The sequence below is a fragment of the Marmota marmota genome, unplaced genomic scaffold, assembly GCF_001458135.2.
Source record: "Marmota marmota marmota unplaced genomic scaffold, marMar, whole genome shotgun sequence".
NCBI classification, from domain to species: Eukaryota; Metazoa; Chordata; class Mammalia; order Rodentia; family Sciuridae; genus Marmota; species Marmota marmota.
This window is the reverse complement of record NW_026000102.1, coordinates 8,186,867-8,210,500: the sequence shown is the minus strand read 5'-3', so window position 1 is coordinate 8,210,500 and position 23,634 is coordinate 8,186,867. Positions and strand designations below refer to the sequence as shown.

Below are 23,634 nucleotides of genomic sequence, written 5' to 3'. Positions count from 1 at the left end.
GACTGGGTGGCTGTCGGCGGCCCCGAGCCGTCCTGCGTGCCAGGGTCCAGGCCCTGTTCCTCTTTTGCACCTTCAGCTGTCGCCAGCAGGCCGGAGCAGGGGCTTCAGCGTGCAAGTGCTGGGTGCCCACCTGGGCCCTGGGCTTTGGGCACTGCCCGGCGCGTGGGATCCTTCGAACTTGCAGCCTCCACGTGGGGCAGGCCAGGGCGTGGCCAGATCCGGAGATGCTTGTGCGCGGGGTTGGTGGCAATTTTGCACTTAACAAGGAAAGCATATTTTAGTTATTTCGTTTTAACGAGAATGTAACAGATTTTGCATTTATTATTGGGAAACGTTGGCGTTTTGGTGGGTGCGGGAGCGTCTGTAAAGCCACAGGCCAGAGGGTGTTGGCCCAGCTGGTGACCTCCTTGAGCCAGTTGTGAGCAGTGACTGATACCCTCTCGAAACCCAGGGCTTTTCCCACCACCTTCTTTTCTCCTGTGGTTTTGATGATTTACACCAAAATGGCGCAATTTCATGTGCGCCAAAGTGCCAAATAAATACTGACTAAAGGAATACAGTAGTCTCAAACTTGTTTAAGAGGGTGTCCTTTTATCACTGGAAGATCCTGTAGGGAAGCCTTGGTGTGAAGTAGGTGTACGCAGAGCCACCTTGATAATAAGGGAGAGGGCTTGGCACTTGGTGTCTCAATCCTCTTGCCTTTTCCCAGGAGGCTACAAGAATGTCTTGGGCACTGGTCTCTGGGTCTGGCTGGCTGGCTCTTATAGTCCCAAAGGAATGTTCAGTGCATTCAGATTTGGTTCACAATTGTGTCACTTAAGGCCCGGCTGGGTGGACGATTTCACAGGTGATCTTTTAGTTTATCTGTTAGTTTATTAGCTGGCTGGAGTGAGGAACAAGCTTCAGGACATCTCATACCATAGCAGACTTAATCCCTGACCAAACTCAGCTGGGGGCACCTTTCTGCCCCAACTCCTGGGGGTTTTTGCCCACTTACCATACCCAGAATTTCCAAGCTGAATCTTAGTTGGTCCCTGTGACAGGCAGTTACCCAGGCCTGTGGGACACAGCTGTGGGTGCGTCTGAACAAGTCTCTTGGTGTCTGTGCTTCCCTGCCCTCTGCACCATCCGACCTGCCTGGGTCCATTGCCTAGAGAGTACTTGTCCAGGCCCTCGGTTCTGGCCCAACAGATGCAACTGTGGCTGTGGCTGCTGCTGCTCCCTCAGTATCTGTTTGCATTCTCCACTTTTTTCGTTCTCCCTCTTCCTTTCCTTTTTTTTTTTTTTTGGCAGTACTATTGATTAAACTCAGGGCCTTGTACCCTTTAGACAAGTGCTTTACCACTGAGCTGCATCCCCAGATCTTTTATTTCATTCTGAGGCAGGGTCTTGATAGGCTGCTCAGGTTTACCTTGAATTTGGGATGCTCAGCCTCTGCGAGCATCTTGTACTCTGCGTTTGTATTCTCACCACCCTTCCTGGCTCCATGATGGCTATGTTTCTCCCCAGCCCTTCTTCCCAGGGTGCCTCATGCCTGTCTGCTTGTCAGCCCCTTTGCCAGGCACCCACTTTGAAGGCTCCCAGCTCATAAGCCTCCTGTTCACCCAGATTCATGCGGTCCCCTGGGCTTTGCCACAGGGTCTACTATGTTTTGGCCTAAGCCTCTGTATTGACCCCACTGCCTTCTCCCAAGCCAACAGGAACTGTCCTCAATGGTCCTCTGCACAGTCTGACTACCTTCTTTGTTCCTCAAAGCCCAACCTAGTGATACCTTGTTTCCAGTGTCTGCCCAGATCTTCTGGGTTCTTTCTTAGATGCCAGCTTGGTTTATGGACCTAAAGTCTTTTGTATGCCCCAGACCATGTCTCAGACATCCCACCAGGGTGGGTGCTTGAGTGTTGTGGGAGACAAAGCTGCTGGTACAGAGCGGTCTTAGGTGGTGAGCTACTGTCAGGCCTAGGTTGTGACTCGGGAGTTTACATGGATACCAGTCCTGTGCTGAGGTTTTCCTTCTTTTATTCTCCAAGGAGAAGTATAATTGCTTCACTGTCAGGAGAGGAAACGGCCTCAATGAAGTTAACAGAGAGGGTGGGTGTGACAGTGCATGCCTATATTCCCGTAATCAGAGCATAACATGTACTAGTTGCAGCTTACTCTGAAGACTTCAGAGCAACTCAGAGGCTGAGGCAGGAGGATGGCAAGTTCAAGGCCAGTCCTGGCAACTGAGCAAGACTTTGTCTCAAAAAATAAAAAGGGCTGAGGATGTGGCTTGGTTGAAGAGCGCCCTGGGTTCAGTCCCCAGCACCAAAACAAGAAAAGTAGGCAGCATGTGGGGATAGAAGGAATTCGATGGCCCAAAGAGCAAGCCAAGGTCACTGTGGCATCGGGGGTTTCATTTGTCCCTTTTCTTGCCTGTGTGTGTTTGATAGCAGATTCATGGTCATAGATATGGGAAGCTTAAGAAAAATGTGTAATATGAATAACTAAAGGCCACTCTAGCCAAAGCCCGCATTCTGCCCACTTGGGAAATGCCTGCTGTTTTGGCCTGCTCTGAACGGATGTGGGGTGGCCTTTCTGCGGTAACTCTACAAAGGTGATAGATCCTTGGGGATGAGACCAGGGCCTTGTGCCAGGCTTTCTTGGGGATAGGGCAGCAGCCTTGAAAGCAGGGGTGTGCAAGGTCTGGCCAGGATTGAGGGCAGGCAGGTAAGGCAGGACTGGGAAGTAGACAGGAGCACTTCAGGCTGAGGCATGCGGTGGCTTCTCAGAAAGCCCCTTGACATTAGTGGGTGCTTGCCCACTGGCCCCAGTCACATTGTGTCTTGATTTCCTCTGTCTGACACCCCACAGGCCACGCCAAGGAGGCACTGAGTCTCGCACAGATGCAGGAGCAGACGCTGCAGTTGGAGCAACAGTCTAAGCTCAAGGTGAGAGGGCCTAGAGGAGACGGCAGGTGCAGATGCCAGGAGCAGATGCCAGCTTGGGCGCTCCCTCAGGAAGGAAGCAGGGAAGGCCAAGATGGGGCCTCGGGTGTGGCTGAGTCCCCACAGCAGAGTCCCCTGAAAGAGCGGGTATAAGGCGAGGGGCTACTGGTCTACCTGAGGGCAGGGGGTCTTTCTTGGAATTCTTAGCTTCATTCTGTGCACTTGGTGGGACTCAACATCCTTTCATGCATGTCAGCTGGAGAAGGCTCTGCTTTCAGCCCCTGGCTGCTATGGAGTAGTCATGGTATAAGCCTGGGGGAGGGTGATGTGTCCCTGTGGGACCGATCATTTGTGTCTGGTTTGGTCTTGCTCCCTGGAGGCCTTTTCAGATGTTTTCTGGTGCTTCTCTGCTGGGTCTGGGTTCCTTCAAGGCCTGAGCTCAGGTAGGGGTATTGGTCCAGGCTGCGTTTCCAGAAGTGCACAGACCAGCTGGGTGTGCCACTGAAGCCACTGCCCCAGAGCCCTGCAGCTTGAGGAAGAGGGCTCCAGGGAGCCTTCAGCCTCTAGCCAGGTATCCTAAGTGGCCCTGTTCTACAGGAGTATGAGGCTGCTGTGGAGCAGCTGAAGAGTGAGCAGATCCGTGTGCAGGCTGAGGAAAGGAGGAAGACCCTGAGTGAAGAGACCCGGCAGCACCAGGCCGTAAGGGCACAAGCGGTCATTCATACCAGGAGGCCTGGGGTGACCAGGAGAGGGAGTAGGGTGCAGCTTTGGATCTCTCTTTCACTAGCCAACCAAGGATTTACTGGGTGTCAGCTGTTACCCTTGTAACACCTTGGAATACCCTTGTGCAAACGCCCAAAGCCCGTAGATCCCTCCACACTGAGCTCCCCCCCGCCAGCACATCTGATTTTCTGTGGGAGGTAGGCAGCTTACCTGAAGCCCCAGCCCCTGGTCGAGACTGGTTTATCCAGCTAAGGTGTGTCCTCATCGCTCCCTTCCTCTCTAGAGGGCCCAGTACCAGGATAAGCTGGCCCGGCAACGCTACGAGGACCAGCTGAAGCAGCAGGTGAGCAGGGCACATCTCCCTGAGGGGCCTGCTGTCCTGGAGGTCAGCAGCTTCATGGGCTGCTAGTCAGGCTAGTCCATGGATGGGAGAGCACATGGTTAGTCCTGGGGACCTTTGTTCAGATGCACACAGGCACAGGTGTGGGCACAGAGGTGGGCTTTCCAGGGGCTTTGAGGCTCTTGCCCAGGAGGCCTAACCCAGGGGCTCTGGCTAACCAGGAGGTCAGTGAGGGACTGAGTAGAGTCGGGCAGACCAAAACCTGGGTGCCACTCTCCCTCTGTGGGTACTGGCACCCTGCTGTTGGTGTCAGTTTCTGTGAGTCCTGGCAGCCGTGCTGCCCTAGGAGGCCTGTGTCAGGTCACAGAGGCTGTGAGCCCCTCTGGTGAACGCCCAGTGTCTCTGGCTCGGAGCAGCTGCAGCCTGTAGGCTTGGTGTCACTGCTTTCTGGTTCTGAAAGCTTCTCCCTTCTCTGTGGCTTCTTCTCAGCAACTTCTCAATGAGGAGAACTTACGGAAGCAAGAGGAGTCTGTGCAGAAGCAGGAAGCCATGCGGCGAGGTAAGGGTCACGCTGGGGTGGAGGAGGCTCCCGGAAGGAGTCCACTGGTGGGGGGTGGCTCTGTGGGTCCCTCAGTCCCTCAGAAGCATCTTAACAGCGTGCCAAGAGTCCCAGTTTAGGCCAGCATCCCAAGCCTGGCTCTGCCGTGCAGCAGGCAGTCCAGATCCTTGTTCTCGTGGGTGGGGCTGCTCTCAGTAGAGGCCCCTCTGCAGCCTGGCCGCGTGCCTCTCCAAAGGGTGCTGACACTGGTTTGCCTGGGTGGGAATCCGTGTTTACCACCCTGTGGAAGCTGCATTTATGAGTGGGCCATGGTGTCAGCGTTGCACGCACGTGTGTCCAGAAGAAAGGACTATTATTTCCTGTCTCTGTGGGCCAGGGGGACCTGAAGCCACCATGTGGGTTTCGCTTTGTCGTGGCTGTGGGCATGTCCCCCAGGCGCTGCACAGAAGGGCACTTGGCTGTGTCCTGTGGGTCTGGCCACACGACAGCTGGTCTCGGCGTCAGTTGGCTGGCCCTGTGATCCTCTGTGCTTCATCTTGTTTCCTTAAGTGTGCACAATCCTTAGAAGGGTGGCCTGGTCATGGGGTTCCCTTGCTTGCTGGAGCTGGACCCCAGGCGGGTCTTTTCGCTGAACTCTATACTGTTCCTGGATCACTTTTGCTGAGGTCCATGTGTTGGCCTTGTGGGCAGAGGCTGGCTCTGCCAGGCTGAACCCTGCTGTCCTGCCTTTTCTGGGGCAGCCACTGTGGAGCGGGAGATGGAGCTGCGGCACAAAAACGAGATGCTGCGCGTGGAGGCAGAGGCCCGGGCGCGGGCCAGGGCCGAGCGGGAGAATGCGGACATCACCCGGGAGCAGATCCGTTTGAAGGCTGCTGAGCACCGCCAGACCATTCTGGAGTCCATCAGGTGAGCATTCAGCAGGAGCCCTGGCTGTGTGGTGCTGGCCGTGGGATGCCCCTCTAAGGTCACTAGCTGGGGTCATCATGCTGGTGGGGTTTCTCTGCCCCTGTGTTTCAGGGCTTGCCTCTGAGAGTATAGGAAGCTGCAGGGGAGTGTCGCCCTTGACCTTCTCCAGCACTGTGTCCAGGTCCCACATCCCTTCCCATCATGTGGCTGTTCTCCCCCAACAGGACGGCTGGCACCTTGTTTGGTGAAGGATTCCGTGCCTTTGTGACAGACTGGGACAAAGTGACAGCCACGGTAGGCATCATGCATCCCCAGAGGTGTGCCTGGCAGGCATCTCTGGGTGTTCTGGGGGGCTCTCTGGTGTGCTGCAACTCTGTTCCTGCTGACAGGGTGGAGCACCTGGTGCTCGGGGCGTGTTGGAGCTGGAGCAAGGCCCGGGGCTGCCTCTGCTTGTACTGCTGGCTGCTGCCGTGGCTCCTGTTCCTCCTCAGCCAGGGAGAGGAGGTGCAGCTAGATGAGAGGGAGCCTTTTTGGATCGATTTTAAGCGATTTGGTCTTCTTTTTTTTTTTTCCCCCTCTAGCAAAATACCCAAAGCTGGGTAACTTATAAAGAGGTTTATTGGCTTCAGATTTTGGTGCTGCTAGGGTCCAAATGACATACTACTGGCCTCCTGGCCAGGGCCCACTGGCTAGGACACAATGTAGCAGAGAAGTGGAAAGGGAACCAACCAGTCACACACAGAAGGGTTGGGCACAGGGGGTGGCCTTGCTTTATGATATCCTGCTCTGGAGAGAACTGATAGTCTGTCCAAGAGACACTGATCCATTCCTGATGCTGAGCCCCCGACCTCATGACTCTCTCCTAGGCCCCGCCTCTTTTTTTGGTTCTGGGGATTGAACCCAGGAGTACTTTAGACCACTGAGCTGTATCCTCAATCCTTTTTTTTTTTTTTTTTAAACTTTATTTTTTTTGTTGTTATTTTTATGTGGTGCTAAGGATTGAACCCAGTGCGTCACTCGTGCTAGGCAAGTGCTCTGCCACTGAGCCACAAACCTGGCCCCTTCTCAATCCCTTTTTAAATTGTTAAGTTGCTTAAGGCCTTGCTATGTTGCTGAGGCTGGCCTTGAACTTACGATCCTCTTGGCTCAGCCTCTCCATTCACTGGGATTACAAGTGTGGCCACCACTCCTGGGTTAGCTCCCACCTCTTAAAGGTTCTGCCCCTTCCCCTCCATGGACAGGACCAGGCCCCCAGCATGTGCTCCTGGGCACAAGCATCCAGCCATGGCAGTGTCATGTTTGAGGCTTTGGAAGACTGGAGGACTGGAGCTGGCTTGCTTGCTTTGCAGCATCCTGAAAGGATGTGACTAGAACTTTCTTTCTGGCACCATTTTTTTTTTTTTTTTTTAAATACTGGGATTGAACCCCAGTCACTTTACTACTAAGTCACATCCCTAGTGTGTTTTTATATTTTGTTTTGAGAGGACCTTTGCCAAGTTGCCCAGGCTGGCCTTGATCGTGTGAGCCTCCTGTCTCAGCCTCCTGTCTCGTTGATGTGTTCCACCATACCTGGCTCTTCCTGGCAGCTTTTGCAGAATGGGCCTACCTACTTCCACTGGGCAGGGACTCTGATGCTGAGCGGTGGACGTCTGCTGCTTCCTCACACCGTCTCTAAGGGCTTTTCAGTGTAGCAGGGGTTGATCACCCAGGGAAGCACTCGTTGGAGTGCGGTCTGGCTGGCATGGCTGTGGGTCCACAGTCATAGGGCCTGGCTGAGGCCAGCCGTGCCCACTCAGCTGGGACTGCACAGATGCAGTGCTGTCTGTTGAGGAAAGAAGCCCTTCTTTTCTTCTGTGACTTGTGTTTTGGCATTTGCAGCGTTGGGGTGGAACCCAGGGCCTCGTGTCTGCTGGGCCAGCTCTGCCTGAGCCCCGGTTAGGAGGTACCTTCTTACCATGTTGTAAAGCAAGGGAGCTCCCAGTTGTTGACTGGTGTGTGTATGTGTGCGTGTGCATGATGTGGATCAGTCATTGGGGTTAGTCTTGTTTTCTAGGTGTGTGTATGTGTGCGTGTGCATGATGTGGATCAGTCATTGGGGGTTAGTCTTGTTTTCTAGGAGTAAACTTATAACATTTTCATTGGGCAGAAAAGCAGTGGAGGCTGTGGCCGTGATAGGCACCTGGCGCTATAAGGCTGTCCTCAGCCTGCAGCCTCAGGGTCAGAGGAGTTGCAGTGCAGGTCACAGAGAACACAGCTCTGAGAAAGGTTGGGGTGAAGAGCGTTCTGATCTGACTGTTCCAGGCACTCGAGCACTGGCTGTTAGGGAGCAGGGCTGAGGCTGGGCCGGGCCTGTTAGGGACCCAGGAGGTACAGGCTGCTGACGGGCGTGCTGCCTGCTTCTCTGTTCCAGGTGGCTGGGCTGACACTGCTGGCTGTCGGGGTCTATTCAGCGAAGAATGCAACTGCCGTTGCTGGCCGCTATGTGGAGGCGCGGCTGGGGAAGCCGTCCCTGGTGAGGGAAACCTCCCGCATATCGGTGCTGGATGCTCTGAGGCACCCTGTGCAGGTATGGCTGCAGTGGGCACCTGCCCCCTAGAGCTCTGTGTCCTTGTCAGGCCTCTTCCCACTATTGGCAAGTGCTGCCTACATCACACACCATCATCTTTCCCTCCCTTGTGCCCAAGCAGCATCTGCTTCCCCCTGCGGAGGGTTCTCCCAGTCTGAACTCGCCTTCAGGCCCTGTTGTGTCAGTGTGGTGCTGCAGGCTGGGTGACCAGCACCCCAGGGCACCGCTGGCTCTGGACGAACCCTGGGCCCCAGTGCCTGTCTTGCTTGGGAAGGAGGCAGTTCATGGAGCCTCCTGCTCCTGGGCCTGTCCTCCAAATGGGTTGTGCCCAGATCTCCTCCATTCATTCTGGGCAGGTGGATAAGAAAATAAGTTTCAGTGAAGGATCCACAGATCACCCCAAGCCCCCCAGCAGATGCCATGTGTCTCAGGGTCTGGCTTCCCAGCTCCGAGAATGAGGTCCTTGCATGTCTGCATCTCTGCTCCCCCAGGTTAGCAGGCGGCTCCTCAGCAAGCCCCAGGATGCACTGGAGGGTGTCATTCTCAGTGTAAGTCAGTCACCATGGGTGGGGTGGGTCTGGGTGGGCTATGAGGTCCTGTAGAAGTCAGCAGAGCTGGGCCCACGGGTCTCCTGTTGATGGCCTTTGGCTTCTGAAATACACTTTGCTAGCTAGAGCCAGCCTGTATTCAGCTAGTCCAAACTAGCCCCCGGGGAGTAGACTGCAGCATAGTGTACACATGCCCGCCCCCAAGGATGTCTCCAGACACACTTCCCCTGACAGCCCAGCCTAGAGGCCCGGGTGCGGGACATTGCCATAGCAACAAGGAACACCAAGAGGAACAAAAGCCTGTACAGGAACATCCTGATGTACGGGCCGCCAGGCACTGGCAAGACACTGTTTGCCAAGGTAAGAAGAACACCCACTGCAGGGGCACCGTCAGTGTGAGGAGGCCCGTTCTTGCTGCAGGTAGGTGCCCCATTGGTGACCCCCAAGCCTCTCAGCACCACATGCTCAGCACCAGTGCTTCTTGTGGGGCTTTTCAGGCGCCAGAGTGGCTGGTGGGCTGTGGGCTTTGCAGAGGGTGCATAACATCTGTGCTCTCTCCTTCCTGCACCCCTTCTGCCCAGAAACTCGCGCTGCACTCAGGCATGGACTACGCCATCATGACAGGCGGGGACGTGGCCCCCATGGGGCGGGAGGGTGTCACCGCCATGCACAAGGTCTTCGACTGGGCCAACACCAGCCGGCGAGGGTGAGAGTGTACCCCTTGCGTAGGTCCCTGGTCCCCAGGCCATTGGCCACCCCGGGGATGCTGTTCTATAAAGCGGCCGTGTTCACCACTCCACCTCCAGAGCTTGGAAGCAACTCTTTCAGGTGGCTGGTACCCAGTGTCCCCTTGTGTTCTGCCCTCCATGCTGTGCAGGCCACAAGCAGCCTCTAGCCTCTGAGCAGTGGGGACTTGTCAGAGGGTCTGTCTAGAGCGGAGGGTCCGTCAGCATGCTGAGGATGGGCTGTTGGTCTTTCCCCTCCAGTTCGAAGGGGCTACTGGTTAGAGATTAGAGACTAGAGAAGTGAGGGGTGAGCTCAGGTGGGGAGGGTCTGCCCCACACAGGTGCTCCATTGAGTGTGTGTGCTGGTGGTGTGCATGCGTGCAGGTGGTGTTCCTACGTGAACCTCCTGAAAGCCATCTGAGGCCATGACCCCTCAGCACGATAGTCTGGCGGTGGCGTGGTCAGCCCTACTAGTCGCCCCAGGCGTGCCCCCTTCTCCTGTCCCCTGGACTTGCACCTTCCCTGGCTGCTCGGGCGGGCCCTGCACCAGGCCCTGCACCCGCTCCTCTGGAAGCTGCAGGCAGCCTGCGCAGGTTTCCCCTGGCCTTGCTGCGTGGCTCTACTGGATGTGTGTTAGAGGTCCTGGTGGGTAGAGCCTGTGGCCCTGGGGCTGTCTTGTGGGTTCAAGCATCCACTCGTGTGGCACGCTCTTGTTCACAGCCTCCTGCTCTTTGTGGATGAAGCAGACGCCTTTCTTAGGAAGAGAGCCACAGTGAGTCCCCTGGGTGCGTCCCTGGCCATGTGAGGATGCTGGGCACTCTGGGCATTTGCAGCTGGAGCCAAGAGCAATTTTGTGGTGACGTGGTCAATCAGGACCCTGGCTGTGCCAAGCACATGTGCCACCACTGAGTGCCCCAGCCCTCTTAGCATTTTTGAGGGCTTGAAGTGCAGTTCCAGCTTTCAGATGGGGTTGAGCCCACACTTGCCCTGCAGGAGTGGCCTGCAGAACCCTCCCCACTTCTCAGGCCTATGACCAACACCAAAGCCTTCCCTCTGCAGGAGAAGATCAGTGAAGACCTCAGGGCTGCCCTCAACGCCTTCCTGCACAGGACTGGCCAGCATAGCAGCAAGTGAGCCCCTGACCTCCCCTTGCCCTGGGCAGAGTACCTGCAGCATTGTCACCCTTGGCCTCACAAGGGAAGTGGGGGCACTGCCCAGGCATGCCTACTGCTAATGGCTAGGGTCCAGAGTCCAGCACTTGGTGCCTGGGCAGCTGTCAGGGCTGTTCTTGACACCCCTGTCTGGGAAGGGCAGCAAGTGTCACAGAGAAACCATACCAGGTTCTGCTAGGCAGGGCCACCAACTCACATGACCCCTCCCACCCTTTGGCTTCCAATCTTCCACTTGACTTCGAGGGAGGCAAAGCTGAGACCCCCGTTGTGGCTGGCGTCCCTCAGGATTTCAGGAGGCTCACCAGGGGCATAGGTGGGCACTTTGGGTGGGAGCGAGGGCAGGAGCAGTTCCCACGTATCCTGGATGGAGCACAGGACCTTGGCCTCCAGAGGGATTCGGGGCCCAGGGCAGCCTCCAGGTCTCAAAGAGAGGTCTCACTTGGAGGAGCTTCTTGGGCTGTTCCAGAGGTAGGTCAGCCTGGGTGCTGTGTTCCCACACACCTTTCCAAGTCCCCTCGTCCTGTTCCTTGCTCACTGGTCACAAAGCATTCTCAGACGCCTGCTAGCTGGGGCTGCTGTTTGAGCCCGGATGCTCTGAGGCAAGTTGAGGTTCCTGCCAGGCCCAGTCAAGATCCCCGTCCCCAGCCTGGCCAGGCATCTGCTGGACACCATGGCCTGGTTTGCCCAGCATAGTGAGGGTTCTCAGCAAGAGGGAACAAGTGTCCTGCTGGTGCTGCCTGTTGGTCTGGGATCTGTACTGGAGAAGCCCACTGGGGCGAGAACAGGAACGTGGACACGGCAGCTGGGGCCTGCACTGTGCAGGGGGCCTTGCTGGGGGCTCCCAGGGTTTCCTGGTTGAAGTGCCAGCCAGGGTGGGTGCAGCTCAGCAGTACAGTCCTGGCCTCCCACACATGGGTCCCTGGGCTCAGCCCCCAGGTGCCAAGTGGTTCTTCTGGAGGTTTCCCTGAGGAGCAAGAAGCCCTCTGCCTGCCGGCTTCAGCCCGTGTGCCTGTTGCCTGCAGGTTCATGCTGGTCCTGGCCAGCAACCAGCCTGAGGACTTCGACTGGGCTGTCAGTGACCGCATTGATGAGATGGTCTGCTTCCACCTGCCACGGCTCGAGGAGCGGGAGCGCCTGGTGAGGATGTATTTTGACAAGTTTGTTCTTAAGCCAGCCACAGAAGGAAAGCAGTAAGTGTCCAGGCCCGCTTGCCACCCTCTTGCCATCTGCTGTCAGCAGCCACCCCATCCCTCCTCCCTTTGGGCACGTCCAGCAGGTTCCACCTCCTGGTGGCATTTCCATTCCCCTGGGGTCTTGTGGCCATTGGTGGGGTCCTGTTCGGACCAGGCATCCTTGGGATGGTTCCCCGGGGCCCTGGGATACGCAGCTCTGTTGTGGGGTCGTTGGCCCTTTTCTCCAGCCGCTTTTTACTTGAGGGCAGCAGCCGATCTATCTAGTGTCCACTTTACATGCTTACCTTCCCATTATTTGAAGCACCCGGGTCACTTGGGAGCTTTAGGGAAAATGTTGGGCCCTGGGGAGAGGCTAAACTCTGCTCCCTGAGCCTTACTCCAAAGCCCTTGTGCCTGCTGAGGAGAGGGGTGGTCATGGCAGTCCATGGCTGACCAAGTGGCCTAGCCAGATGATCAAGTCCAGCTGCCTGTACACCGTGCCGCTCCCAAGAGCTGCTCAGAGGGGCCCTGAGCCTCGTGGGTGGGGTGTGGCTCTCCATGACTGTTAGATGCTGGGTGCAGGGTGAAGCCACTGGGCAAAGCCTGCCTGGTGGCAAGGCCCTGGCTCTCCCTGCTCCCCTTTCTGTTGCATCCAGGACGTTCCCAGTCAGCTGAGGCTGCTCTGCCATCAGCCTCTCCAGGGGCCTAGGCTGGCAGTGCCTGGCTCCAGGTCCTTCCATGTCCTGACCTGAATCCTTCCTGCCCGCCCCCCCCCACCTTCTGCAGCCTGGTGGGCTGGCTTCTGGACTCCTGCTGGCCAGGCCCCACCTCCTCCTGGCCCAGGCAGCACGACCTCATTTCTCTACCTCTTGCACAATGGCCACTCTACCTTTGGCCAAGGTGACATTGCTGGAAACATGGAAGGTGCAGCCTACCCATGCTGTTCGCTGCCCTTCCAGGACCCTGCCTGCACTCCACTGGCTAAGTGTTTGGAGTGGCACCTGCTGCTTGGCTGTTTGGTGTGCAGATGTGGGCTGGGTCTGGAGTGGGTGGAAAGTGGGGGTGCAGGGGTGCAGCGCCCCAGCCTGGCCCCATAGCAGGTTAGCCAGGAGGATCCGGGTGTTGGCAGATCCTGGCTTATGTTCAGAGGAGCAGCCAAGGGGTGCCCAGGACCGCCCATGATTCTGGTATGAGGTGGGCGGCCTTGATGCCCGTCTCCCTAGCTCTGTGCCATGTGCAGCCCTGGCTGGCTGGGCACCACCTGAGACCTCTTCCTACAGGCGTCTGAAACTGGCCCAGTTTGACTACAGCAGGAAGTGCTCAGAGGTCGCCCAGCTGACGGAGGGGATGTCGGGCCGTGAGATCGCCCAGCTGGCCGTAGCCTGGCAGGTGAGTGGAGCTCTTGGGCTCTGAGGCCTATGGAGGGTGTGGCCCCTGCTCTACTCCCCGTCACCGGGGGCTGCTCCCCCATTGGCTCATCCTGTCTGGGCTGCATTGGAAGGGCTTGTGGACACAGAACACATCATCCTAGGGAAGGCCAGGGTGCCCGGGCAGACGTACGGGAGGCTCTGAGGCAGGTGGGGGCCGAGGGGCTGTTCACCTAGGCCGTCAGGTGGGGAGCTGGACAGATTCTGAGCACCTACTTCAGGTGGAACCTCACAGCCACCTGCTCTGCATGAGCCCTCTTGAGGTTCTGCTTTCTCCGACAGGTCAGCCGCAGAGTGGGGGCAGGTGTGTGGGCTATGTGTGGCTCAGGGCTCACAGGGCAGAGTGCCCCCCGTTAACCCCGGCTCAGCTCCCGCAGTGCTGGGAGCACCTGGAGCTCACAGCCTCTGGTGGCTGCTGAGAACGCCGTGGTGGGTGCCATGCTCACCTGGTCACCTCTGTGCAAGAGGTTAGCTAGAGAGACTTCTGCTTCCATCAGGGTGCTCAGCTGCTCTTACAGATAAGAGCACCTCCGGGTCTAGCCAGCTGAGGGCTGTGCTGTGGGACGTACTGTGGTTGACAAACCAGAGACCAGAGTACTCGGCAGGGTGCAGGTGGCACCATGGCACCACATTGTGTTCCCGGTTCTGAGGCTGTGGTCTGTCCCCCAGAGCAGCGCCCGAGGCCTGCAAGGGCCACATCCTGGTGTGTCCTTGGGGGTGGTGAGCGGCTCTTGGGGTGTCTTCTGGTGGCACTGACTTGGGGGCAAGCTCGCAGCCTCATTCACTTCCACGACTCCTCCAAGGCCCAGGCTCCAAATGCAGGCCCCGAGGCCTGTGTGATCATGGTCATCGTGGCCTGGGGAGGGTCATCTGGCAGAGGGTGACCTGGCATGCTGCCGTGGCCCGTGTTGCAGGAGCAGCTCACCACACCGGACGGCTGTCCACAGACCCAGCCCTGGGGCGCCAAAGCTCAGCTCGGTGTGTGTGAAGTGAGTCCTGCGTCCTGCCTCTGCACTTACCCTCAGGTTCACCGACCCGGCACCATCTTGACGGGCGCAGGCCTATGGCATCTGCTGGGGCCATCACCGTCTGTGCATTGCTGGAACTTCCTGTCCTCCCAGATGGAAGCCCTATGCCCTCTGACCTCTCACTCCCCCTCATCCCCAGCTGCTAGGCAGCCCCCCTTTCTTTTCCTCATCTTCTCCCAGCTGGCGGAGGGTACTCAGGAGCCGGCTTTCCGTTCTCTACCCCAGAGTGGAGCTGCTGGGCCGGGCCGGGCCATGTGGCAGCGCCCACAGACTACCTTCTCTGGGGCCTCGGTCTCTCCCCAAGCTCATCAGCATTTGGTGTTCTCCCCCCGCCCCCGACCCTTTGTTTGAGACAGGGTCTTGCTAAGTTGCTGAGGCTGGCCTGGAACTTGGGATCCTTCTGCCTCTGCCTCCCGAGTCACTTGGGTACCAGGCGTGGCCACTGCCTGTCAGGGTTGCCCTGTGGGCCTCGGGGTGTGAGCTGTGACAACCAGGACTTCTGTGGTTGCCTCGTGGTCTGCGGGAGCTGGTTTCCAGGACAGTCAGCCTCCCATGGCCACGTCTCTGCACCCATGGGCTGGGCCGGGTCTCAGTGCTGGAGACGGCGTGTATGCTGGGCAGTGTGGGTCTTCCCAGTGCTGGTGCCTGAACAGGAGGCCGCAGCACCCCTGCGTTCAGTGTGTGGCCACACTGCGGGTGTCCTGTCTCCTCAGGGCCTTGGGTGCCCACAGTTGCCAGGGCAGCTCTGCCCTGTGCTGGTGGCCCTGGTTTTCATTCATCCAGGGCTTGACCTGGGTGCTCTGTCCCTCAGCCATACTCCTCTTCCTTCTCTTTTTTATTTTGAGGTGGTTTTGCTGACTTGCTGAGGGATTCTCTAAGCTGCTCAGATTGGCCTCTAACTTGGTACCTCCTGCCTGGGTCTCCCCAGTTGATGGGATTATAGGCATGGCTGTGGCTTGGGCTTCCTCTCTGGGTGGCGTGGGGGCACCACACATCTGCTTCAGTTGCTCTTCCCTGGTCACCAGCGTCCTTTTTGGTGCTTAGTCGCCACCTGTGCCTGTTTGAAGACATGTCTCTTCAGGTCCCCTGCCCACTTGAGATCGGGTGGCGGCGTTCAATCTTGGCTGTTGGTGTACTCTGGGTCTCAGCCCCTCCCCAGATGTTCAGGGCAGACCTTTCATCTGTGCTCTGGTGAGTGCTGTAGAGGCCGACTCTCGCTCTGCTGCCTTTGGCTCGTCCAGGAGGATGCCAAGTCCAGTCTGTCGGACTCCCGCCGTCACTGTGTTCTTCCTTTTTAGGGGGAGGTCCCAGCGGCTGCACCAGAGGTGCTGTTAACACTGAACTGCATCCCCAGCCCTCTCGTTCCTCTATTTTGAGACAGGGTCTGTGTATTTCTGAGGCTGGCTTTGAACTAGCAGTCTTCTGGTACCACTGTGGCTACTCCTGCCCTGTGGTTTTTCCCTGGGGTTTATAGTTCTGGTCTTTTTCTTTGGTGCATAACTGGCAAGAATGCAGGGCTTTGTACACACCAGCCAAGCGCTCTGGCACAGAGCTGTACCCCAGCTCTGGCTTTGTGAGGGCGTGAGTTGGAGGTGCAGCCTCGTGTCGTTGGCTGCGGATACCCAGTTTTCCCAGCGTCCGTTTTGAGAAGACCGCCCTTTCCTCACAGAGGGGTCTTCACAGTAAGGAAGAGGATCTTGGGTTCAAAGCCAGCCAGAGCAACTCAACAAGACCCTGTCTCAAAAGAAAGATACTTGAGCAGCTCGAGGTTTAAAAATGTTTATTTTTTAGTTAGAAACAGTATATTTATTTGTTTTTATGTGTGCTGAGGATTGGACCCACGGCCTCGCACGTGCTAGGCGAGCACTCTACCGCTGAGCCACAAACCCAGCCCCTTTGCTTTTTATTTTGAGACAGGGTCTTGCTAAGAGGCCCAGGCTGGCCTCAAACCTGAGTCCTCTGGCCTCAGCCTGAGCTCCGCACCAGACTGTTTGCAACCACCTCCTGTGTTCTTCAGTCCCATTTGGTGGTATTGTGCGGTTTTCCCGTAAAGGTTTTCATCTCCTTGATTAATTCCTAAACATTTTATTCCTTTTTATATTTGTATAAATGGAATTACTTCCTTTTGGAATTTCTGTCAGGGTGCAGAACTGCAGCTGCTGTGTGTGTTGACCTTGTGTCCTGATCAGTTCTGATGGGTTGGTTTTTAGGACACATCTGCGGGCGAGTGCATGTGTGCAGGATGGTGCTGGGCGGGAGCCCTCGCAGGAGCTGGGGCTGTGTGGTCTCAGTGGCCCCCAAGCCCTGCCACCCATAGGGGCACAGCGTCTGGGAGCAGAAGCAACTGGCTTCTTTCTCTCTGGCTCAGCCCACTCTTCTTGCCCAGTTGCCAGGGAGGGCTCCAGTGCTGTGCTGTGGAGGGGCTCAGTGGTGGTCTGCCGGCCTGCCTTAGGGGAGCTGGCAGGCTCCTGACCTGTGCTCCCGCTGTGTTGAGAAGTCTCTTTCTGTACCTCTCTCTGTGGGGTGTTTTTATTAGGAAAGGGAGGCTGAGGCAGGAGGATGGCAGGTTCCAGGCCAGCCTAGGCCACTTGATGGCCTCCCGCCTCAAAGTACAAGATAAAAAGTGTTAGGATGTGGCTCAGTGGTGGAGCATCCCCGCCACCTCAGGACCGCAAGGAGGGAGCTGGCCAAGTGCCACGTGTGGGCCCTGCATTGGCTTCTGCTGTGTGCGTGGCAGTGTTCCCACGGGAACACCCTTGCATCACTGGGGCCATGGCCACTGGTCTGCCGCTGCTGGCCTGCTGCACCCCTGGGTGTCTTTGGCCACGGTGTCAGGGTAGCACTGGTCTTGAGGAAGGAGTCAGCAGGGACCTCCTTGTCAACATCCCACGTGGCCGCAGTTCTTCTCCATGTCGTTTCCTTGTTCCTTCTTTTCCCCTCCTCCATACCCGGGCACTGAACCACTGGGCTGCTTCCCCAGCCCTTTTCAGAACTTTGTGATTTAGAGACAGGGGCTTGCTATGGTGTGGTGAACGTGTTATCCTCCTGCCTCAGCCTCCCGAGTGACTGGGATTCTAGGTGTGGCCACTGCACCTGGCTTGTTTGTTCATCTCTGAGACAGGGTCTCACCGTGTGGTTCAGGCTGCCTGGAACTCCTGGCCTCAAGGCGGCCTCCTGCCTCGGCCGCTGCAGGCATGCGCTTCTGTACCCTGGTGAACGTGTCTCTTGGGCCAGTATAGACGCGAAGGAAGTCAGGACAGCAGCGTGACTTGTGCTGCCGTCTGTCCTACCATGCAGCAGGTCCCTGCCTTGGGTGAAGCATGGTCGCTGTGTCCTGCCACGCAGCAGGCTCCATGCTGAGCAGGGCTGGGCTGTGCCCTGTCCACCTGCCAGTCTCATGTGCAGCTTCCACCTTACCTTCTGCTCCCTCCCCAACTTGGTGGTCTGGCTTCAAGGTGGGGTCTGCTCCCGCAGCAGGTGGAGGTGAGGCAGGGGCCCTGTGCACTCCGGCCCTCGTGGCACCATGCAGTCACGGCCCCACAAGCGCCAGCCAAGCACGCCTGCCCCTGGGGGGAATCCAGTGTCTGGGAGGAGGGCCCAGGCTGTGGGTGAGGGTCCCACTCAGGTGGCCTGGAGGCAGGATCCCCTGCTTGGGACTGCCCTGAGTTTCCTCCAGGCACCCCAGCTCCCCTTCCCTCCCGAGCACAGTGCGGTGAGGTCCCTGCACCCTGGCCTGACCCCTCAGCCGAGCCGCCGCACCCTGGGGCCCACCGACCCTTTTGGTGCTTCTAGAGCTGTTGTTGCCGGCGAGTTGCAGCCTGAGCCACCCAAGTGCGGTGACTACGGCGACGCCATTGACCCCTGCTGGCTGGACCCCCGTGATGTCCTTAGGATAGGGAGTGCAGGAGTGGCAGCCTGTCCAGAGGTGACCACTCAGGGTTCCCCTGTGTCCCCAGAGTCGCCTGCGGGTTTCGCATTTGTTCTGCCTGGGAGGGGCTTGTGGGTCAGCCGGGTGTGTGTCTCGACTTGGGCTCTCTATGGTAGAAACTCCGGAGCACAGAGGCCGTGCTGGGATGTGCAGAGCCCCTGTAGACATGGGTCAGGCCACACTGGGGCCCTTGGGAGGCCACTGCAGAGTGAGTTGCCCCTGTGCAGGCTGCTGGCCTCTTTCCTGCAGGCCATGGCGTATGCCTCTGAGGATGGGGTGCTCACCGAGGCCATGATGGACGCCCGGGTCCAGGATGCCATCCAGCAGCACCAGCAGAAGATGCAGTGGCTGACTCTGGAGGGCCCCAGGCCCCAGGTTGGCGAGTCCCCGCACCTGAGTCCACAGCAGGCCAGCTAGGCTGGAACGCCTGGCCCACCCTCTGGGAAGTGCAGCCACGCGGCCTGCAGTGCCTTCCCACCAGCTCCCCTTCAGCCTTGGCCCCAAGTCTGCCCTTCTGCCAGGGGTGCTGGCTGGGGGAGGGTCGGGCCTCCAAGGCGAGCTGGGTACCCAAGGCTGGTGGCTACAGCCTGGCCAGCAGGACCGGGGCCTGTGGGGACCAGAGGGGCAGTGAGGTCACTGGCTCTGCCTTGGCCTGGATGCTGCCCTGCACATGTTTGTGCCAAGAATTAGCCCAGCCCTGACCTAGTGGGGTGGATCCAGAGCCAGATAGCCACCGGTCCATGACGTCTGGTGCTCCAAGCTGCTGCCCCCTCCAGCAGGCGGGGGGCCCTTCTTTCCAAAATCTAATAAAACTGACTGACCCTTGCTGTGTGTCTCATGGTTGATATGAGGGGCGGGCTGTGGGGGCCCCTCTGCAGCCCTTGGGGTTTCAGGTGACGGAAGAGGCAGAGGCTGGAGCTTTCTGGAGAGTTTACTGGCCAGGCAGGGTGGGCTTCACAGTGAGGTGCTGGGGTGCCCAGGCCCCACCCTTATTGATAGCTGCCGAGGGCCTGTCCTCCCTCCTGTACCACTCTCAGTCGCACACGCCCCATGCACATGCTCCCGTGTGCTGACGGCGTAGTCCCTGGCGCCTCCCCCCACTCCAGACCAAACGGACGGACGGATGGATGGACGGACAACACAGTGCACAGGAAACAGCAGCTTTCAATCAGATGTGGCCTGAGTCCAGTCCTGACCCTGGCCAGACCTGTCCCTGCCTGTCCCTACTGAGGACCCACCCCCCTTGGCCCCCAGCCCCTCTAGGACAGAGCCTGCCCTTTTGTCCTGCCCTGAGGCCCGGTGGCCAGCCCCACCCCAGCCCCCACCCCACCCCCTTTCATAAAAACGAAGACGACAGCACCTTCCGCTGGACCTGCCCTGCAGCCACAACCCGGCCAGCCACAGGCCAGGACACCCTGGGCCTGAGGCCGCAGTCCCGCCTGGCCAGCTGGGCCTCCGCGGGGTCGGTCTGGTCTGCACAGCAGCCCTGAGTCCTGGGCGCGGCTCACAGGTGCCGTGGGCTCGGGTGCCCGTTGTGGTAGAGTTTCTGCTTCACGTGCACCATGTTCCCCGCCGGCTCCTCGAAGGGCCTGTGCGGCCTCCGGCCAAGGTCCTNAGGCACGCACGGCACAGTGCAGTACGCCGTCCATCCACACCAGGAACCAGCTGATGCAGAAGCCCAGCAGCAGCCCCAGCATGAGGTCGATCTCCTGCTTGGTCACATTGTCCGTCACAAAGTAGTTTTCTGAGGCGTCCACCACCGACTGGTCCCCGTCGTATGGGATCACGTAGTGGATGTGGTGCCTGCGGGCGGCAGGGCGGGCTGGCACCTCTCCCGCCAACCCTGGCCTGGCTTCCCCGGGTCCACGCTGGGCAGGCTGGGGGTCCCCGAGGCAGGTGGTGTGACTCCCACGGGGCACCTCAGGGAGTTCTTTGAAGCCATCCCTGTGCGCTGGTTGGGAAGAGTCATCAGACCCGCCCCCCCAGCCCCAGGCTGCCAGGCAGAACTGTCAGGGCAGGTGGGAGGCCAAGATCCTGCTGCCAGTAGCGATGTCTAGGGAGGGTCTGGCTAGGGGATGTACCCTCACCCAGCACCTCCCTCTTTCCTGAGGGCCCCAGGCATGAGCCCTGGTCCACCTGCTGACTGTGGGGACTGTGGAGGCCCAGCAGAGCCCAAGGGCCAGTGCCCACCAGACCTGGTCCCTGGCAGTCTAAGAGCAGTCTACACTCCATGCCCTCGGGGGTACTCCTGCGAGCCCCCCCCCCCCTCCGCTTCTGGTCCCTAACTTGTGCCTCCCTGCCTCACTCCGTGCTGGAGGTCTTGAGGACTCTGCCCCACACCCCATTCTTACATCCTCACCCATGTCCATCACTGCCCACTCACTGCCGTGGGATGGACGCCAGAGCCCCTCCCCTTGAACCAGGCACCCACCATGGCCCTGGTCTCGTCAAACAAGCCACACCATGCCCCCAGGAGGCACTGGGCTCTCGAGGACTGGGGCTTTGCTCTCCAAAGCCTGTAGGTGGCACTACCGCAGCTTCCTCTCTTCCTCTGGTGGCTTGCCCCACTTCCAGGGAGCCCTCCAGCCCCAGAACTCCCAGTGGTGGACCTGCAGGGGGAACTGGTCCCCATGACAGCAGATTTGAACATCCTAGCCAGGAAGAGGGGGTTGGTGGCCCTGGGGCCCAGAGTGCCAGGACAACATGCTCTGGTGGCACCCTCTTCTTCCCAGCCGTCCTGTCTGTGGCCCTGTCCTTTGCTCCTGCCGGCCAAACAAACCTCACAGCCACTCTCCTCCCTGCTACCTCCATGCCTGCTGGACGCTCAGCTGCCTGCGCGTCTCCACGTGGGATCTACAGACACCTCAAACGCATGCTGAAAATAGCTCCTGGCTCCCCAAACCTGCTCCCCCTCCTCCCCTCAACAAGCTGCAGCAGACCCTGTGGCTCTGCCCATCAGCCTTGCAGTCTTCCTGCCCAGGCCTGGTCTTCCCTCCTTCCCCCACCCAGAGGGACCTTCCCCCCAAAAGAAAACTGACTCATCTTCCTTGAGCAGGGCCCATGCTGTCCACCTCCCACCCAGAGGCAGGGAAGGGGCAGCCCCCAGCCAGGCCGCTCAGAACCTCTCCTGCTCTTCCTGGGGCTCAGCCCCTTCATCCACACTGGCCAGTCCCAGTAGGCAGGGCTTGGGCTGTTGGACCATGCTCCACTTGTGAGGAGTGACCATGACTGACCTGGCAGCTGTCACTCATCTGATTACAAGCTTAATAGACATTATCTGTCGTCATGATGGAAAATCACTGATGGTAACAGAGAACATGGGGTTGGGCCAGTCCCTGGGAGGAAATGTTTCCTGACCCATTAGGGTCCCCGGGGCACTGAAAGAACTCTGACTCCCCCCAACACAGGTGGCTGGGCAGGAAACCCCCAGGAACCCTGAAAGCAGGGCCAGGCAGGGTGCCAACAATTGGGCTTGGGACTGCTGCTGGCCTGGGCATCTGCATCGCCCCTTCCACGACCCTGGGCCTCCTCCTAACTCCAGGTCCAGCCATGGAGGTGGGCGCTCAGGTCTCCCAGATGAAGACAGAGGGATATGCTGTGTGCACATGTGTCTGTGATAGGTACAGACATGTGACCCGCCTGCGCCACACATGCTGCATGTGTCCACCCAGGGCCCAACGCATGTCGTGTATACACACTGGCCACATGCACAGAGCACAGTGTGTATACTGTGGACCAGGGTCCCACAATCCCACAAGCCCCACATCCATGCACTGAGCACACGCCGGCATGAGCGTGGCATGTCACACATGGATGCACATCACTCCACGTACACAGAGCCGGCCTCTCTGTGGGGTGCTGTCCTGTGCACAGATCCATGTGCACAGGCACTGACGCTGCCTGCTAATGTGCATGCTGCACAGAATTCACATACATGTCCTCTGTATGAAATTCCATGTAGAGGCATGTACGAGACACAAATGTGTATACGCTTTTTCTGCACGGTGTGTACACAGGTAGAATCTGTTGTGGCAGACGTGTACATGGTGTATACATGGATACCCCACATGCAAACCTGTAATCTGCACATAGTCACTGCACCCACACAGAGACGATCTGACATTCCTCTGAGCACTCGGCACTGTATATTGTTCTATATACATGTACTTTTCATACACATATATATGCTGTCAATATACAAGAGTACTTTGTATGAATTTACATATCCTATATGTAGAAATGTGTACAAAGCACATACATGTAGACACGCAGAGACGCTCCGTGTGCATAGTGGGGCGGGGGTCTGCAATACAGGCCTCGAGTCAGCCTCCACTCTGCAGGCGCCTCTTCCACATGAGTCCACATGTGTCCTGGAGGCTACCTGAGAGGCATACACACGCCTTGGGCAAACACACTCTGAACAACGCCCTCTGTCTACCCAGGCAGCCCTTCCGTGTGCGGCCCCAGGCAGAGCCACGCTGGGCACATCTGATGACCCATACTTGTTAAGTGTGTGTTCCCAGAGCTGAGTGTCTGGGCCAGGGCATGCACACTGTCCACCTGAGAGGGTCTCAGCTCCACCACGGGCACTGCCCACAAGCAGGGGGTGTGCCCTCGTGCCTCTCTTGCGCTGTGGGCCATGCTGGGCAGACTAGGCACACCAGGTGGCACCCAGATTTCTCAGGGAGCATGTGCCCACCAGCAACCTCTCCCACTGTGTCCAGCACATGCGAGGGCAGAGGGCACACTCGCTGTCCTGCAACATGCCTGTCTGCACCCGGAGGCATGTGACACACTGGGGGAGACATGCAACTGCCCTGGCACCCCGACCCCCCCACCCGCCACCCTCACATGTCCACAGAGCCTAGGAACAGCCCTGCAAGGTAGGGTGAGGGCAGGTTCTGTGGTCGGAGTCCCATCCCCTCCTGGCTGCATGACCTTGGGTGAGTCCATCCTCTAAAACCTCTGTCCGCTTCCTCGTCTGTCCAGCAGGGACAACAGTCACCGCGGGAGGGCCTCTCTGAGATGAGTGCATGCGGTGTGTGCACTGTGTGTACGCACATGTATATGCACAGACGGTACACACATGCGCGGCTCATGAGAAGATGTTTATTTCGTACATGGACGTACAGACATGCATGGGCAGGAAGACTCCATCACTACACGTGCATGGGAGCACAGGCCACTCAGGGGCATGTGGCAGGGGCTCACTGTGACCTTGAGCAAGCCTCAGCCCCACCCCTGCCTCAGTTCCCCCTCTCCACTCGGAGGGGCTGTGCCAGGAGCTCCTCAGTGTCGGCCCTCCCCACCTTGACCTCCTCCACCTGCCTGCCCTGGCTCACAGGAAGGTCCGCGCACACACAGCGGCGGTGAGGAGGACCCGCTGGGCTGGGCCGAGCTGGGCCGGGCCTCCACGGTGGCCACCACACTGGACACTGGGCTGCTGTTCTCCAGCCTCCAGGCCCTAGACCAGGAGGCCGGCGGCCCATTCCGCCACCCCCTGGCGGCCCTTTCTCTACAGGCTCTCTAGGGCAGGGGACGGCTGGTAGGGGGGTCCTCAGTCGCGGTTCCCGGCGGGCAGCCCCTCCCCCAGCAGCTGGTAGGCCGAGGTGGGCC

General features: G+C 58.5%; 2 protein-coding genes across 5 annotated transcripts in view; one reads left to right on the top strand and one right to left on the bottom strand.

The window, feature by feature from the left end:
* The window catches only part of LOC107155587 (ATPase family AAA domain-containing protein 3), a 19,609-nt gene extending 766 nt beyond the window's left edge, over nt 1-18,843 (top strand). The window contains exons 2-17 of one of the 4 annotated variants that reach the window (XM_015501520.2): nt 2,851-2,927; nt 3,522-3,623; nt 3,931-3,990; nt 4,477-4,546; nt 5,287-5,452; nt 5,677-5,746; nt 7,863-8,018; nt 8,510-8,566; nt 8,801-8,926; nt 9,148-9,272; nt 10,012-10,063; nt 10,351-10,421; nt 11,486-11,653; nt 12,916-13,024; nt 13,977-14,051; nt 18,268-18,843. In XM_015501520.2, the coding sequence (XP_015357006.1) occupies nt 2,851-2,927; nt 3,522-3,623; nt 3,931-3,990; nt 4,477-4,546; nt 5,287-5,452; nt 5,677-5,746; nt 7,863-8,018; nt 8,510-8,566; nt 8,801-8,926; nt 9,148-9,272; nt 10,012-10,063; nt 10,351-10,421; nt 11,486-11,653; nt 12,916-13,024; nt 13,977-14,051; nt 18,268-18,435 (1,652 nt within the window). In that variant the 3' untranslated portion in view covers nt 18,436-18,843. Of the gene's footprint in view, nt 1-2,850; nt 2,928-3,521; nt 3,624-3,930; nt 3,991-4,476; nt 4,547-5,286; nt 5,453-5,676; nt 5,747-7,862; nt 8,019-8,509; nt 8,567-8,800; nt 8,927-9,147; nt 9,273-10,011; nt 10,064-10,350; nt 10,422-11,485; nt 11,654-12,915; nt 13,025-13,976; nt 14,052-18,267 lie in introns of those variants that run through there. The other 3 variants (XR_007340856.1, XR_007340857.1, XM_015501521.2) reach the window with 3 other exon arrangements.
* An 88-nt stretch (nt 18,844-18,931) lies between these two features.
* On the bottom strand, nt 18,932-20,027 carry Tmem240 (transmembrane protein 240; the record flags this gene model as incomplete). Its single annotated transcript, XM_015501339.2, is given in 2 exon segments — nt 18,932-19,634; nt 19,636-20,027. Coding segments are annotated over 2 exon segments (504 nt in total), but the record flags the coding sequence as incomplete, so codon positions are not given.
* Between the last annotated feature and the right edge of the window lie 3,607 nt (nt 20,028-23,634).